Here is an 18,239-nt window from a genome sequence, read left to right as displayed (position 1 = left end):
CACCCAGGTCTATGAGGATGGCGTGCTGTAGGGTGTAGTGTGTAGTGTATAGTGTATAGTGTAGGGTCTCACCCAGGTCTATGAGGATAGCGTGCTGTTGGGTGTAGGGTGTAGTGTGTAGTGTAGGCTGTAGTGTAGGGTCTCACCCAGGTCTATGAGGATAGCGTGCTGTTGGGTGTAGGGTGTAGGGTGTAGTGTGTAGGGTGTAGTGTGTAGGGTGTAGTGTATAGTGTAGGGTCTCACCCAGGTCTATGAGGATAGCGTGCTGTAGGGTGTAGGGTGTAGTGTGTAGTGTAGGCTGTAGTGTAGGGTCTCACCCAGGTCTATGAGGATAGCGTGCTGTTGGGTGTAGGGTGTAGGGTGTAGTGTGTAGGGTGTAGTGTAGGCTGTAGTATAGGGTCTCACCCAGGTCTATGAGGATAGCGTGCTGTAGGGTGTAGGGTGTAGGGTGTAGGGTGTAGTGTAGGGTCTCACCCAGGTCTATGAGGATAGCGTGCTGTAGGGTGTAGGGTGTAGGGTGTAGTGTAGGGTCTCACCCAGGTCTATGAGGATAGCGTGCTGTAGGGTGTAGGGTGTAGTGTATGTAGGCTGTAGTGTAGGGTCTCACCCAGGTCTATGAGGATAGCGTGCTGTAGGGTGTAGGGTGTAGGGTGTAGTGTGTAGGGTGTAGTGTAGGCTGTAGTGTAGGGTCTCACCCAGGTCTATGAGGATAGCGTGCTGTAGGGTGTAGGGTGTAGTGTGTAGTGTATAGTGTATAGTGTATAGTGTATAGTGTATAGTTTATAGTGTAGGGTCTCACCCAGGTCTATGAGGATAGCGTGCTGTAGGGTGTAGGGTGTTGGGTGTAGGGTGTAGTGTGTAGGCTGTAGTGTAGGGTCTCACCCAGGTCTATGAGGATAGCGTGCTGTAGGGTGTAGGGAGTAGGGTGTAGTGTAGGGTCTCACCCAGGTCTATGAGGATAGCGTGCTGTAGGGTGTAGGGTGTAGTGTAGGGTCTCACCCAGGTCTATGAGGATAGCGTGCTGTAGGGTGTAGGGTGTAGTGTAGGGTGTAGTGTAGGGTGTATAGTGTAGGGTCTCACCCAGGTCTATGAGGATAGCGTGCTGTTGGGAGGTCAGTTGTTTCAGCAGTTCTTTATAAGGCCTGTTGTCAGATGGAGATCTGACAGGAACCGGTTGCCTCAATACAAACTGCTCTGAAAGGAACTTCCACACCTCTCCTCTGTACTGTCTAGGAACTCCTGGGGAGGGATGGGGAGAGGAGGGAGGGATGGGGAGAGGAGGGAGGGATGGGGAGAGGAGGGAGGGATGGGGAGAGGGGGGGGAGGGATGGGGAGAGGAGGGAGGGATGGGGAGAGGAGGGAGGGATGGGGAGAGGAGGGAGGGATGGGGAGAGGAGGGAGAGATGGGGAGAGGAGGGAGAGATGGGGAGAGGAGGGAGGGATGGGGAGAGGAGGGAGGGATGGGGAGAGGAGGGAGGGATGGGGAGAGGAGGGAGAGATGGGGAGAGGAGGGAGGGATGGGGAGAGGAGGGAGAGATGGGGGAGGAGGGAGAGATGGGGGGAGGAGGGAGGGATGGGTAGAGGAGGGGGAGGAGGGAGGGATGGGGGAGGGATGGGGGAGGGATGGGGAGAGGAGGGAGGGATGGGGGGGGAGGAGGGAGGGATGGGGAGAGGAGGGGGAGGAGGGAGGGATGGGGGGAGGAGGGGGGAGGGGAGAGGGAGGGGGAGGAGGGAGGGATGGGGGGGGAGGAGGGAGGGATGGGGAGAGGAGGGAGGGATGGGGAGAGGAGGGAGGGATGGGGAGAGGAGGGAGGGAGGGGGAGGGATGGGGGGAGGGAGGGGGGAGGGGGGATGGGGAGGGGGGAGGGATGGGGAGAGGAGGGAGGGATGGGGAGAGGGGGAGGGATGGGGAGAGGAGGGAGGGATGGGGAGAGGAGGGAGGGATGGGGAGAGGAGGGAGGGATGGGGAGAGGAGGGAGGGATGGGGGGGAGGGGGGGGGGAGGGGGAGAGGAGGGAGGAGGGAGATGGGGAGAGGGGGAGGGATGGGGAGAGGGGGGAGGGATGGGGAGAGGGGGGAGGGATGGGGAGAGGGGGGAGGGATGGGGAGAGGAGGGAGGGATGGGGAGAGGGGGAGGGATGGGGAGAGGAGGGAGGGATGGGGGAGGAGGGAGGGATGGGGGAGGAGGGAGGGATGGGGAGAGGAGGGAGGGATGGGGAGAGGAGGGAGGGATGGGGAGAGGAGGGAGGGATGGGGAGAGGAGGGAGGGATGGGGAGGGATGGGGGGGGGAGGGATGGGGAGAGAGGGGGAGGGAGATGGGGGAGGAGGGAGGGAGATGGGGAGAGGAGGGAGAGATGGGGAGAGGAGGGAGGGATGGGGAGAGATGGGGGAGGGGGAGGGATGGGGAGAGGAGGGAGAGATGGGGACAGATGGGGGAGGATGGGGAGGGATGGGGGAGGGATGGGGAGAGGGGAGGGAGGAGGGAGGGAGATGGGGAGAGGAGGGAGAGATGGGGAGAGGAGGGAGGGATGGGGAGAGATGGGGGAGGGGAGGGATGGGGAGAGGAGGGAGAGGAGGGAGAGATGGGGAGAGGAGAGAGGATGGGGAGAGATGGGGGAGGGATGGGGAGAGGAGGGAGAGATGGGGAGAGATGGGGGAGTGGGGAGGGATGGGGGAGGGATGGGGAGAGGGGAGGGAGATGGGGGAGGAGGGAGGGAGATGGGGAGAGGAGGGAGAGATGGGGAGAGGAGGGAGGGATGGGGGAGGGGGGAGAGATGGGGAGAGATGGGGGAGGGGGAGGGATGGGGGGAGGGATGGGGGAGGGGGAGAGATGGGGGAGGAGGGAGGGAGATGGGGAGAGGAGGGAGAGATGGGGAGAGGAGGGAGGGATGGGTGGAGGGGGAGAGATGGGGAGAGATGGGGGAGGGGGAGGGATGGGGGAGGGATGGGGGAGAGATGGGGAGAGGAGGGAGAGATGGGGAGAGGAGGGAGGGATGGGGGAGGGGGGGGATGGGGGGGAGGGAGAGGGGGAGATGGGGGAGGGGAGGGAGATGGGGGGGGAGGGAGAGGGGGAGATGGGGGAGGGGAGGGAGAGATGGGGGAGGGAGAGATGGGGGAGGGAGAGATGGGGGAGGGAGATGGGGAGGGAGAGATGGGGGGGAGGGAGAGAGAGATGGGGAGGGAGAGAGAGATGGGGAGGGAGAGAGAGATGGGGAGGGAGAGAGATGGGGGAGGGAGAGAGATGGGGGGAGGGAGAGAGATGGGGGAGGGAGAGAGAGAGATGGGGAGGGAGAGAGATGGGGAGAGGAGGGAGAGATGGGGAGAGGAGGGAGGGATGGGGGAGGGGGAGGGATGGGGAGAGGGGAGGGATGGGGAGGGATGGGGGAGGGGGGAGGGATGGGGAGAGGGGGAGGGAGATGGGGAGAGGAGGGAGAGATGGGGAGAGGAGGGAGGGATGGGGGAGGGGGAGAGATGGGGAGAGATGGGGGAGGGGGAGGGATGGGGAGAGGAGGGAGAGATGGGGAGAGGAGGGAGGGATGGGGGGAGGGGGGATGGGGGAGGGAGAGGGGGAGATGGGGAGGAGGGAGATGGGGGAGGGAGGGGGAGATGGGGAGGGGAGGGAGAGATGGGGGAGGGAGAGATAGGGAGGGGGGAGAGATGGGGGAGGGAGGGAGAGATGGGGGGGAGGGAGAGATGGGGAGAGGGAGAGATGGGGGAGGGAGAGAGAGATGGGGAGGGAGAGAGATGGGGGAGGGAGAGAGATGGGGGAGGGAGAGAGACCTGGGGTGGTGAGTGATGGGGAGGGAGTGAGAGATGGGGTGGGAGGGAGAGAGATGGGGTCTGAGGGAGAGTGTCTGGGGAGTGGAGTGAGAAATGGGGAGGTGAGATGGGGGTGGTGTGTCTGAGAGAGTGATGGGGGTGGTGCGAGAGATGGGGAGGGAGTGTGATGGGGGTGGTGGGAGGGAGAGATGGGGAGGTGGGAGGGATGGGGGAGGGAGAGAGTGGGGGTGGTGGGGAAGATGGGGAGGGAGGGGAGAGTGGGAGTGATGGGGAGGAGGAGGGAGAGGATGGGATGGGGAGGGAGAGATGGGGGAGGGAGAGAGGGATGGGATGGGGAGGGAGAGATGGGGGAGGGAGGGAGAGAATGGGGAGGAGGAGGGGAGAGGGTGAAGCATGGGGAGGGAGAGATGGGGATGAGGAGGGAGAGGGAGAAATGGGGACGGGGAGATCAGATGAGAGAGAGAGGGGGAGGTATAAGACCACCTGTGTGTGTGTCTGTGTCTGTGTCTGTGTCTGTGTGTGTGTGTGTGTGTGTGTGTGTGTGTGTGTGTGTCACTATGTGTGTGTGGGTCTGAGTGTGAGTGTGTCTGAGTGTGAGTGTGTCTGTGTGTGTGTGTGTGTGTGCCACTGTATAGGGAATGTGTGTGTGTGTGTGTGTGTGTGTGTGTGTGGACTGGTCTAGGAGTGTGAGTGTATAGAGACTGTGTCTGTGTGTGTGTGCGTGCGAATGTGTGTGTGTGTGTGACTGAGTGTGTCTGTGTGTGTGTGTGTGTGTGTGTGTGTGTGTGTGTGTGTGTGTGTGTGTGTGTGTGTCTGTGTGTGTGAGTGTGTCTGTGTGTGTGTGATAATGTGTGTGTGTGTGTGTATGTGTGTGTGTGTGTGTGTGTGTGTGTGTGTGTGTGTGTGTGTGTGTGTGTGTGTGTGTGTGTGTGTGTGTGTCTGTGTGTGTGTGTGTGTGTGTGTCTGTGTGTGTGTGTGTGATTACCCTGTTCGACAGCAGAATGGACAGTGTCGGTGTTGAACTTGACCTTTGACCTGGCCTGTGTTCCCAGCATGCTCTCCCAGACCAGCGTGACGTCCTTCAGACATGGAGTGATCTCCTCATAGTCCAGACGCTGGCGCTTACTCTCTGACGCTACGCAGACAGATCAACATGATGAGAGGAGAATATGGCCCCCCTCTCTCACTATATAGGGAATAGGGCTCTGGTCTAAAGTAGTGCACTATATAGGGAATAGGGCTCTGGTCTAAAGTAGTTCACTATATAGGGAATAGGGCTCTGGTCTAAAGTAGTTCACTATATAGGGAATAGGGCTCTGGTCTAAAGTAGTACACTATATAGGGAATAGGGCTCTGGTCTATAGTAGTACCACTATATAGGGAATAGGGCTCTGGTCACTAGTAGATCTAATAGATATAGGACTGGACTAGGATATACTCTCACGATATAGGACTGGACTAGGATATTCTCTCACTATATAGGACTGGACTAGGATATACTCTCACTATATAGGACTGGACTAGGATATACTCTCACTATATAGGACTGGACTAGGATATACTCTCACTATATAGGACTGGACTAGGATATACTCTCACTATATAGGACTGGACGAGGATATACTCTCACTATATAGGACTGGACTAGGATATACTCTCACTATATAGGACTGGACTATACTCTCACTATATAGGAATGGACTAGGATATACTCTCACGATATAGGACTGGACTAGGATATACTCTCACTATATAGGACTGGACTATACTCTCACTATATAGGACTGGACTAGGATATACTCTCACTATATAGGACTGGACTAGGATATACTCTCACTATATAGGACTGGACTATACTCTCACTATATAGGACTGGACTAGGATATACTCTCACTATATAGGACTGGACTAGGATATACTCTCACTATATAGGACTGGACGAGGATATACTCTCACTATATAGGACTGGACTAGGATATACTATCACGATATAGGACTGGACTAGGATATACTCTCACTATATAGGACTGGACTAGGATATACTCTCACTATATAGGACTGGACTAGGATATACTCTCACTATATAGGACTGGACTATACTCTCACTATATAGGAATGGACTAGGATATACTCTCACGATATAGGACTGGACTAGGATATACTCTCACTATATAGGACTGGACTATACTCTCACTATATAGGACTGGACTAGGATATACTCTCACTATATAGGACTGGACTAGGATATACTCTCACTATATAGGACTGGACTATACTCTCACTATATAGGACTGGACTAGGATATACTCTCACGATATAGGACTGGACTAGGATATACTCTCACTATATAGGACCGGACTAGGATATACTCTCACTATATAGGACTGGACTAGGATATACTCTCACTATATAGGACTGGACTAGGATATACTCTCACGATATAGGACTGGACTAGGATATACTCTCACGATATAGGACTGGACTAGGATATACTCTCACTATATAGGACTGGACTAGGATATACTCTCACTATATAGGACTGGACTAGGATATACTCTCACTATATAGGACTGGACTAGGATATACTCTCACTATATAGGACTGGACTAGGATATACTCTCACTATATAGGACTGGACTAGGATATACTCTCACTATATAGGACTGGACTAGGATATACTCTCACTATATAGGACTGGACTAGGATATACTCTCACTATATAGGACTGGACTAGGATATACTCTCACTATATAGGACTGGACTAGGATATACTCTCACTATATAGGACTGGACTAGGATATACTCTCACTATATAGGACTGGACGAGGATATACTCTCACTATATAGGACTGGACTAGGATATACTCTCACTATATAGGACTGGACTAGGATATACTCTCACTATATAGGACTGGACTAGGATATACTCTCACTATATAGGACTGGACTAGGATATACTCTCACTATATAGGACTGGACTAGGATATACTCTCACTATATAGGACTGGACTATACTCTCACTATATAGGAATGGACTAGGATATACTCTCACGATATAGGACTGGACTAGGATATACTCTCACTATATAGGACTGGACTATACTCTCACTATATAGGACTGGACTAGGATATACTCTCACTATATAGGACTGGACTAGGATATACTCTCACTATATAGGACTGGACTAGGACTAGGATATACTCTCACTATATAGGACTGGACTAGGATATACTCTCACTATATAGGACTGGACGAGGATATACTCTCACTATATAGGACTGGACTAGGATATACTATCACTATATAGGACTGGACTAGGATATACTCTCACTATATAGGACTGGACTAGGATATACTCTCACTATATAGGACTGGACTAGGATATACTCTCACTATATAGGACTGGACTAGGATATACTCTCACTATATAGGACTGGACTATACTCTCACTATATAGGAATGGACTAGGATATACTCTCACTATATAGGACTGGACTAGGATATACTCTCACTATATACTGGACTGGACTATACTCTCACTATATAGGACTGGACTAGGATATACTCTCACTATATAGGACTGGACTAGGATATACTCTCACTATATAGGACTGGACTATACTCTCACTATATAGGACTGGACTAGGATATACTCTCACGATATAGGACTGGACTAGGATATACTCTCACTACTATATAGGACTGGACTAGGATATACTCTCACTATATAGGACTGGATATACTAGGATATACTCTCACTATATAGGACTGGACTAGGATATACTCTCACTATATAGGACTGGACTAGGATATACTCTCACTATATAGGACTGGACTAGGATATACTCTCACTATATAGGACTGGACTAGGATATACTCTCACTATATAGGACTGGACTAGGATATACTCTCACTATATAGGACTGGACTAGGATATACTCTCACTATCACTATATAGGACTGGACTAGGATATACTCTCACTATATAGGACTGGACTAGGATATACTCTCACTATATAGGACTGGACTAGGATATACTCTCACTATATAGGACTGGACTAGGATATACTCTCACTATATAGGACTGGACTAGGATATACTCTCACTATATAGGACTGGGACTGGACTAGGATATACTCTCACTATATAGGACTGGACTAGGATATACTGGACTAGGATATACTCACTATATAGGACTGGACTAGGATATACTCTCACTATATAGGACTGGACTAGGATATACTCTCAGGATATACTCTCACTATATAGGACTGGACTAGGATATACTCTCACTATATAGGACTGGACTAGGATATACTCTCACTATATAGGACTGGACTGGATATACTCTCACTATATAGGACTGGACTAGGATATACTCTCACTATATAGGACTGGACTAGGATATACTCTCACTATATAGGACTGGACTAGGATATACTCTCACTATATAGGACTGGACTAGGATATACTCTCACTATATAGGACTGGACTAGGATATACTCTCACTATATAGGACTGGACTAGGATATACTCACTATATAGGACTGGACTAGGATATACTCTCACTATATAGGACTGGACTAGGATATACTCTCACTATATAGGACTGGACTAGGATATACTCTCACTATATAGGACTGGACTAGGATATACTCTCACTATATAGGACTGGACTAGGATATACTCTCACTATATAGGACTGGACTAGGATATACTCTCACTATATAGGACTGGACTAGGATATACTCTCACTATATAGGACTGGACTAGGATATACTCTCACTATATAGGACTGGACTAGGATATACTCTCACTATATAGGACTGGACTAGGATATACTCTCACTATATAGGACTGGACTAGGATATACTCTCACTATATAGGACTGGACTAGGATATACTCTCACTATATAGGACTGGACTAGGATATACTCTCACTATATAGGACTGGACTAGGATATACTCTCACTATATAGGACTGGACTAGGATATACTCTCACTATATAGGACTGGACTAGGATATACTCTCACTATATAGGACTGGACTAGGATATACTCTCACTATATAGGACTGGACTAGGATATATACTCTCTGGACTATATATATAGACTGGACTAGGATATACTCTCACTATATAGGACTGGACTAGGATATACTCTCACTATATAGGACTGGACTAGGATATACTCTCACTATATAGGACTGGACTAGGATATACTCTCACTATATAGGACTGGACTAGGATATACTCTCACTATATAGGACTGGACTAGGATATACTCTCACTATATAGGACTGGACTAGGATATACTCTCACTATATAGGACTGGACTAGGATATACTCTCACTATATAGGACTGGACTAGGATATACTCTCACTATATAGGACTGGACTAGGATATACTCTCACTATATAGGACTGGACTATACTCTCACTATATAGGACTGGACTAGGATATACTCTCACGATATAGGACTGGACTAGGATATACTCTCACTATATAGGACTGGACTAGGATATACTCTCACTATATAGGACTGGACTAGGATATACTCTCACTATATAGGACTGGACTAGGATATACTCTCACTATATAGGACTGGACTAGGATATACTCTCACTATATAGGACTGGACTAGGATATACTCTCACTATATAGGACTGGACTAGGATATACTCTCACTATATAGGACTGGACTAGGATATACTCTCACTATATAGGACTGGACTAGGATATACTCTCACTATATAGGACTGGACTAGGATATACTCTCACTATATAGGACTGGACTAGGATATACTCTCACTATATAGGACTGGACTAGGATATACTCTCACTATATAGGACTGGACTAGGATATACTCTCACTATATAGGACTGGACTAGGATATACTCTCACTATATAGGACTGGACTAGGATAAAATATAGCTGTCAGGATATACTCTCAATATGACTGGACATTTATTATTATTATTATTATTACTCTCACTATATAGGACTGGACTAGGATATACTCTCACTATATAGGACTGGACTAGGATATACTCTCACTATATAGGACTGGACTAGGATATACTCTCACTATATAGGACTGGACTAGGATATACTCTCACTATATAGGACTGGACTAGGATATACTCTCACTATATAGGACTGGACTAGGAAATACTCTCACTATATAGGACTGGACTAGGATATACTCTCACTCTGGACTATATAGGACTGGACTAGGATATACTCTCACTATATAGGACTGGACTAGGATATACTCTCACTATATAGGACTGGACTAGGATATACTCTCACTATATAGGACTGGACTAGGATATACTCTCACTATATAGGACTGGACTAGGATATACTCTCACTATATAGGACTGGACTAGGATATACTCTCACTATATAGGACTGGACTAGGATATACTCTCACTATATAGGACTGGACGAGGATATACTCTCACTATATAGGACTGGACTAGGATATACTCTCACTATATAGGACTGGACTAGGATATACTCTCACTATATAGGACTGGACTAGGATATACTCTCACTATATAGGACTGGACTAGGATATACTCTCACTATATAGGACTGGACTAGGATATACTCTCACTATATAGGACTGGACTAGGATATACTCTCACTATATAGGACTGGACTAGGATATACTCTCACTATATAGGACTGGACTAGGATATACTCTCACTATATAGGACTGGACTAGGATATACTCTATAGTAGTACCACTATATAGGGAATAGGGCTCTGGTCACTAGTAGTGCACTATATAGGGAATAGGGCTCTGGTCACTAGTAGTGCACTATATAGGGAATAGGGCTCTGGTCTATAGTAGTGTACTATATAGGGAATAGGGCTCTGGTCTATAGTAGTACCACTATATAGGGAATAGGGCCCTGGTCTATAGTAGTACCACTATATAGGGAATAGGGCTCTGGTCTATAGTAGTACCACTATATAGGGAATAGGGTCTATAGTAGTACCACTATATAGGGAATAGGGCTCTGGTCTATAGTAGTGCACTATATAGGGAATAGGGTCTATAGTAGTACCACTATATAGGGAATAGGGCTCTGGTCTATAGTAGTACCACTATATAGGGAATAGGGCCCTGGTCTATAGTAGTGTACTATATAGGGAATAGGGCTCTGGTCTATAGTAGTACCACTATATAGGGAATAGGGCTCTGGTCTATAGTAGTACCACTATATAGGGAATAGGGTCTATAGTAGTACCACTATATAGGGAATAGGGCTCTGGTCTATAGTAGTGCACTATATAGGGAATAGGGTCTATAGTAGTACCACTATATAGGGAATAGGGCTCTGGTCTATAGTAGTACCACTATATAGGGAATAGGGCCCTGGTCTATAGTAGTGTACTATATAGGGAATAGGGCTCTGGTCAATAGTAGTACCACTATATAGGGAATAGGGCCCTGGTCTATAGTAGTGTACTATATAGGGAATAGGGCTCTGGTCTATAGTAGTACCACTATATAGGGAATAGGGCTCTGGCCACTAGTAGTGCACTATATAGGGAATAGGGCTCTGGTCTATAGTAGTGCACTATATAGGGAATAGGGCTCTGGTCTATAGTAGTGTACTATATAGGGAATAGGGCTCTGGTCTATAGTAGTACCACTATATAGGGAATAGGGCTCTGGTCTGTAGTAGTGGACTATATAGGGAATAGGGCTCTGGTCTATAGTAGTGCACTGTATAGGGAATAGGGCTCTGGTCTATAGTAGTGTACTATATAGGGAATAGGGCTCTGGTCTATAGTAGTACCACTATATAGGGAATAGGACTCTGGTCTGTAGTAGTGGACTATATAGGGAATAGGGCTCTGGTCTGTAGTAGTGGACTATATAGGGAATAGGGCTCTGGTCTATAGTAGTACCACTATATAGGGAATAGGGTTCTGGTCTAAAGTAGTGCACTATATAGGGAATAGGGTTCCATAGGGCCCTGGTCTAAAGTAGTGCACTATATAGGGAATAGGGTACCATAGGGCTCTGGTCTAAAGTAGTGCACTATATAGGGAATAGGGCTCTGGTCTATAGTAGTGCACTATATAGGGAATAGGGCTCTGGTCACTAGTAGTGCACTATATAGGGAATAGGGCTCTGGTCACTAGTAGTGCACTATATAGGGAATAGGGCTCCATTTGGGACTCATTCCTTGTTGGACTGAACAGATAAATGGTCTGTTTTAATCAAGAGGGGCGATATGATCAAAATACAGTCGTTTTGATGTGACCTGCAACCGGCCGTATGTGAACTGGCATGTGTGTGTGTGTGTCTACTATAAGCCTCTTCTCTATTCCTGTCTCTCTCTCTCTGTCTGTGTCTCTCTCTCTCCTGTGTCTCTCTCATTTCAATTATTGGCATGGGAAACATGTGTTAACATTGCCAAAGCAAGTGAGGTAGATAATATACAAAAGTGAAATAAACAATAAAAATGAACAGTAAACATTACACACATCTCATCTGTCTGTCTCAAGGACAACGTCTCACTTCACATTTCCCCACGAGGACTAAGGCTAATTTTAGAGGTTAGAGGTTAGGGGTTAGAATTAGTCAGGGAAAATACGATCGGAGAGAAGGGGGGGTCACGGCCAGGGTCGATGAGAGAGGAGGGTGGGTCATGGCCAGGGTCGGAGAGAGGAGGGGGGTCACAGCCAGGGTCAGAGAGAGGAGGGGGGGTCACGGCCAGGGTCAGAGAGAGGAGGGGGGTCACGGCCAGGATCTGCCACTATTAACCGCGACCATGGATCTATTAGAGGTGAAGAGTCTTGTACAGGAGGGGGGGTCACGGCCAGGGTCAGAGAGAGGAGGGGGGGTCACGGCCAGGGTCAGAGAGAGGAGGGGGGTCACGGCCAGGATCTGCCACTATTAACCGCGACCATGGATCTATTAGAGGTGAAGAGTCTTGTACAGGAGGGGGGTCACGGCCAGGGTCAGAGAGAGGAGGGGGGTCACGGCCAGGGTCAGAGAGAGGAGGGGGGGGTCACGGCCAGGATCTGCCACTATTAACCGCGACCATGGATCTATTAGAGGTGAAGAGTCTTGTACAGGAGGGGGGGTCACGGCCAGGGTCAGAGAGAGGAGGGGGGGTCACGGCCAGGGTCAGAGAGAGGGGGGGGTCACGGCCAGGATCTGCCACTATTAACCGCGACCATGGATCTATTAGAGGTGAAGATCTACTGTCTCTGCTATATTATGACAGACGAGCTAGATCTGCTGCCTCTATTATAATTTGACAGACCAGCTAGATCTACTGTCTCTATTATTTTATGACAGACCAGGTAGATCTACTGTCTCTATTCTATTATGACAGACCAGCGAGATCTACTGTCTCTATTATAATATGACAGACCAGCAAAATCTACTGTCTCTATTAGATTATGACAGACCAGGTAGATCTACTGTCTCTATTATATTATGACAGACCAGCGACATCTACTGTGTCCATTATAATATGATAGACCAGCTAGATCTACTGTCTCTGTTATATTATGACAGACCAGCTAGATCTACTGTCTCTATTATAATATGACAGACCAGCTCGATCTACTGTCTCTGTTATAATGTGACAGACCAGCTAGATCTACTATCTCTATTCTATTATGACAGACCAGCTAGATCTACTGTCCCCATTATAATATGTCAGACCAGCTAGATCTACTGTCTCTATTATAATATGACAGACCAGCTAGATCTACTGTCTCATATTATGACAGAACAGCTAGATCTACTGTGTCTATTCTATTATGACAGACGAGCTAGATGTACTGTCTCTATTATAATATGACAGACCAGCTCGATCTACTGTCTCTATTCTATTATGACAGACCAGCGAGATCTACTGTCTCTATTATAATATGACAGACCAGCAAAATCTACTGTCTGTATTAGATTATGACAGACCAGCTAGATCTACTATCTCTATTATAATATGACAGACCAGGTAGATCTACTGTCTCTATTCTATTATGACAGACCAGCGAGATCTACTGTCTCTAAGGTGAATGCACCAATTTGTAAGTCGCTCTGGATAAGAGCGTCTGCTAAATGACTTAAATGTAAATGTAAATGTGAAGAGTCTTGTAGGGGGTCACGGCCAGGGTTGGAGAGAGGTGAAGAGTCTTGTACATGGACAGATTTGATTCATCTTGTCGGCTCAGGGATTCAACGTAGCGACGTTTCGGTTCCTGGCCCAAAGGGTTAACCGCCGTGAGGTTGGGGCGTAACCCCTGGCAACACACGGCTCAACCTCACCTTTACCAGGTAAGACCACACACACACACCCGATGACAACATCTAATTCTAGGTATTTCATGTTGTTGAATTCCTGAAGAACAATTAACGAGCCATTTATGGTTGCCCTAGACATGCCGGTTTCACCTGGGTGTGAGTGATGAGCAGGGTTGATTGGGTTCATGACGCTCCGTCTATATCCTCAAATAACCTCAACCAGCTGTTGTTCAGACGTAGTATCTGTCTGTTACCCTGTATCTTGTTTTTCTCTCTCATTCTGTTACCCTGTATCTTGTTTTTCTCTCTCCATTCTGTTACCCTGTATCTTGTTGTTCTCTCTCTCCATTCTGTTACCCTGTATCTTGTTGTTCTCTCTCCATTCTGTTACCCTGTATCTTGTTGTTCTCTCTCCATTCTGTTACCCTGTATCTTGTTTTTCTCTCTCCATTCTGTTACCCTGTATCTTGATGTTCTCTCTCTCTCCATTCTGTTACCCTGTATCTTGATGTTCTCTCTCCATTCTGTTACCCTGTATCTTGTTGTTCTCTCTCTCCATTCTGTTACCATGTATCTTGTTGTTCTCTCTCTCTCTCCATTCTGTTACCCTGTATCTTGTTGTTCTCTCTCTCTCCATTCTGTTACCCTGTATCTTGTTGTTCTCTCTCCATTCTGTTACCCTGTATCTTGTTGTTCTCTCTCCATTCTGTTACCCTGTATCTTGTTGTTCTCTCTCCATTCTGTTACCCTGTATCTTGTTGTTCTCTCTCTCCATTCTGTTACCCTGTATCTTGTTGTTCTCTCTCCATTCTGTTACCCTGTATCTTGTTGTTCTCTCTCTCATTCTGTTACCCTGTATCTTGTTGTTCTCTCTCTCCATTCTGTTACCCTGTATCTTGATGTTCTCTCTCCATTCTGTTACCCTGTATCTTGTTGTTCTCTCTCTCCATTCTGTTACCCTGTATCTTGTTGTTCTCTCTCCATTCTGTTACCCTGTATCTTGTTGTTCTCTCTCTCCATTCTGTTACCCTGTATCTTGTTGTTCTCTCTCTCCATTCTGTTACCCTGTATCTTGTTGTTCTCTCTCTCATTCTGTTACCCTGTATCTTGTTGTTCTCTCTCTCCATTCTGTTACCCTGTATCTTGTTGTTCTCTCTCTCCATTCTGTTACCCTGTATCTTGTTGTTCTCTCTCTCCATTCTGTTACCCTGTATCTTGTTGTTCTCTCTCTCTCCATTCTGTTACCCTGTATCTTGTTGTTCTCTCTCTCTCCATTCTGTTACCCTGTATCTTGTTGTTCTCTCTCTCTCCATTCTGTTACCCTGTATCTTGTTGTTCTCTCTCTCTCCATTCTGTTACCCTGTATCTTGTTGTTCTCTCTCTCCATTCTGTTACCCTGTATCTTGTTGTTCTCTCTCTCCATTCTGTTACCCTGTATCTTGTTGTTCTCTCTCTCTCCATTCTGTTACCCTGTATCTTGTTGTTCTCTCTCTCTCCATTCTGTTACCCTGTATCTTGTTGTTCTCTCTCTCCATTCTGTTACCCTGTATCTTGTTGTTCTCTCTCTCTCCATTCTGTTACCCTGTATCTTGTTGTTCTCTCTCTCATTCTGTTACCCTGTATCTTGTTGTTCTCTCTCCATTCTGTTACCCTGTATCTTGTTGTTCTCTCTCTCCATTCTGTTACCCTGTATCTTGTTGTTCTCTCTCTCCATTCTGTTACCCTGTATCTTGTTGTTCTCTCTCTCTCCATTCTGTTACCCTGTATCTTGTTGTTCTCTCTCTCCCATTCTGTTACCCTGTATCTTGTTGTTCTCTCTCTCCATTCTGTTACCCTGTATCTTGTTGTTCTCTCTCTCCATTCTGTTACCCTGTATCTTGTTACCCTGTTCTCTCTCTCATTCTGTTACCCTGTTCTCTCTCTCCATTCTGTTACCCTGTATCTTGTTGTTCTCTCTCTCCATTCTGTTACCCTGTATCTTGTTGTTCTCTCTCTCCATTCTGTTACCCTGTATCTTGTTGTTCTCTCTCCATTCTGTTACCCTGTATCTTGTTGTTCTCTCTCTCTCCATTCTGTTACCCTGTATCTTGTTGTTCTCTCTCTCCATTCTGTTACCCTGTATCTTGTTGTTCTCTCTCTCCATTCTGTTACCCTGTATCTTGTTGTTCTCTCTCTCCATTCTGTTACCCTGTATCTTGTTGTTCTCTCTCTCTCCATTCTGTTACCCTGTATCTTGTTGTTCTCTCTCTCTCCATTCTGTTACCCTGTATCTTGTTGTTCTCTTCTGTTACCCTGTATCTTGTTGTTCTCCATTCTGTTACCCTGTATCTTGTTGTTCTCTCTCTCTTCTGTTACCATCTTGTTGTTCTGTTACCCTGTATCTTGTTGTTCTCTCTCTCCATTCTGTTACCCTGTATCTTGTTGTTCTCTCTCTCTCATTCTGTTACCCTGTATCTTGTTGTTCTCTCTCTCTCCATTCTGTTACCCTGTATCTTGTTGTTCTCTCTCTCCATTCTGTTACCCTGTATCTTGTTGTTCTCTCTCTCCATTCTGTTACCCTGTATCTTGTTGTTCTCTCTCTGTTACCCTGTATCTTGTTGTTCTCTCCATTCTGTTACCCTGTATCTTGTTGTTCTCTCTCTCTCCATTCTGTTACCCTGTATCTTGTTGTTCTCTCTCTCTCATTCTGTTACCCTGTATCTTGTTGTTCTCTCTCTCTCTCCATTCTGTTACCCTGTATCTTGTTGTTCTCTCTCTCCATCCTCAGCAGTAGTGTCTGTTGCAGGATGGCCTTCCTCCACAGCTGTCTCAGTTCTGCTCGGCCACGTTTCTTCCTCTCCTCTGGAACCACGCCCAGTGATCCGTCTCCGACCCCGCACACAGACACGCCCCTGCCGTCTAAGGAGCAGTCACCCCTGTCTGAGATGGGGAGACAGGGAGGGAGGGGGAGTTACCCTGAGGGGGGGAGACAGGGAGGGGGGGAGGAGAGAGAGAGGGAGGGGGCAGGGGAGGGGGAGGGAGGGAGGTGGAACAGGGAGGGAGGGGGAGAGACAGGGAGGGGGAGAGAGGGAGGGGGGGGAGAGAGAGGGCAGGGGGAGAGAGAGAGGGGCAGGGCGGGGGGAGGGAGGAGAGAGAGGGGAGAGGGAGGGGAGAGGGGGGAGAGAGGGGGAGACAGGGGAGGGAGGGGGAGAGAGGGAGGGGGAGGGGGAGGGGAGGGGGGGAGAGAGGGAGGGAGGAGAGAGAGGCAGGGGAGAGAGAGAGAGGCAGGGGCGGGAGGGAGGAGAGAGAGAGGCAGGGGAGAGAGAGAGAGGCAGGGAGGGAGGGAGGAGAGAGGCAGGGGAAAGAGGAGAGGCAGGGAAGGAGGGAGGAGAGAGAGGGAGGGAGGGAGACAGGAAGCGAGGGAGGGAGGAGGAGAAATGGGAGGGAGAGAGACAGAGGGAGAGAGAGATCGGATAATTCATTAGTGTCCATCTATGCTACTATAGACCCCATTCCCTGGCCACCAGCCCCTGAGTACAGGGTTGCCCATTCCCTGGCCACCAGCCCCTGAGTCCAGGGTTCCCCATTCCCTGGCCACCAGCCCCTGAGTCCAGGGTTCCCCATTCCCTGGCCACCAGCCCCTGAGTCCAGGGTTCCCCATTCCCTGGCCACCAGCCCCTGAGTACAGGGTTCCCCATTCCCTGGCCACCAGCCCCTGAGTCCAGGGTTCCCCATTCTCTGGCCACCAGCCCCTGAGTCCAGGGTTCCCCATTCCCTGGCCACCAGCCCCTGAGTACAGGGTTCCCCATTCCCTGGCCACCAGCCCCTGAGTCCCCCATTCTCTGGCCCCCAAGCCCCTGAGTCCCCCATTCTCTGGCCCCCAAGCCCTGAGTCCCCCATTCCCTGGCCACCAGCCCCTGAGTCCAGGGTTCCCCATTCTCTGGCCCCCAGCCCCTGAGTCCAGGGTTCCCCATTCCCTGGCCACCAGCCCCTGAGTACAGGGTTCCCCATTCCCTGGCCACCAGCCCCTGAGTCCCCCATTCCCTGGCCCCCAACCCCTGAGTCCCCCATTCCCTGGCCCCCAGCCCCTGAGTCCAGGGTTCCCCATTCTCTGGCCCCCAGCCCCTGAGTCCAGGGTTCCCCATTCTCTGGCCCCCAGCCCCTGAGTCCAGGGTTCCCCATTCCCTGGCCAC

At 48.8% G+C, this 18,239-nt stretch overlaps 1 protein-coding gene across 1 annotated transcript in view; it reads right to left on the bottom strand.

The window, feature by feature from the left end:
- The window catches only part of LOC118382501 (TBC1 domain family member 1-like), a gene marked incomplete at its 5' end in the record, with an annotated part of 41,719 nt that extends 24,729 nt beyond the window's left edge, over window positions 1-16,990 (bottom strand). The window contains 3 exons of the mRNA XM_052514486.1: window positions 1,081-1,239; window positions 4,766-4,915; window positions 16,801-16,990. Coding sequence (XP_052370446.1) covers window positions 1,081-1,239; window positions 4,766-4,915; window positions 16,801-16,990 — 499 coding nt within the window. The remainder of the gene's footprint in view (window positions 1-1,080; window positions 1,240-4,765; window positions 4,916-16,800) is intronic.
- Between the last annotated feature and the right edge of the window lie 1,249 nt (window positions 16,991-18,239).

The sequence above is a fragment of the Oncorhynchus keta genome, unplaced genomic scaffold, assembly GCF_023373465.1.
Source record: "Oncorhynchus keta strain PuntledgeMale-10-30-2019 unplaced genomic scaffold, Oket_V2 Un_scaffold_17597_pilon_pilon, whole genome shotgun sequence".
In the NCBI taxonomy this organism is placed as follows: domain Eukaryota; kingdom Metazoa; phylum Chordata; class Actinopteri; order Salmoniformes; family Salmonidae; genus Oncorhynchus; species Oncorhynchus keta.
The sequence above is the reverse complement of the archived record's forward strand: the minus strand, read 5'-3'. Positions and strand labels throughout refer to the sequence as shown.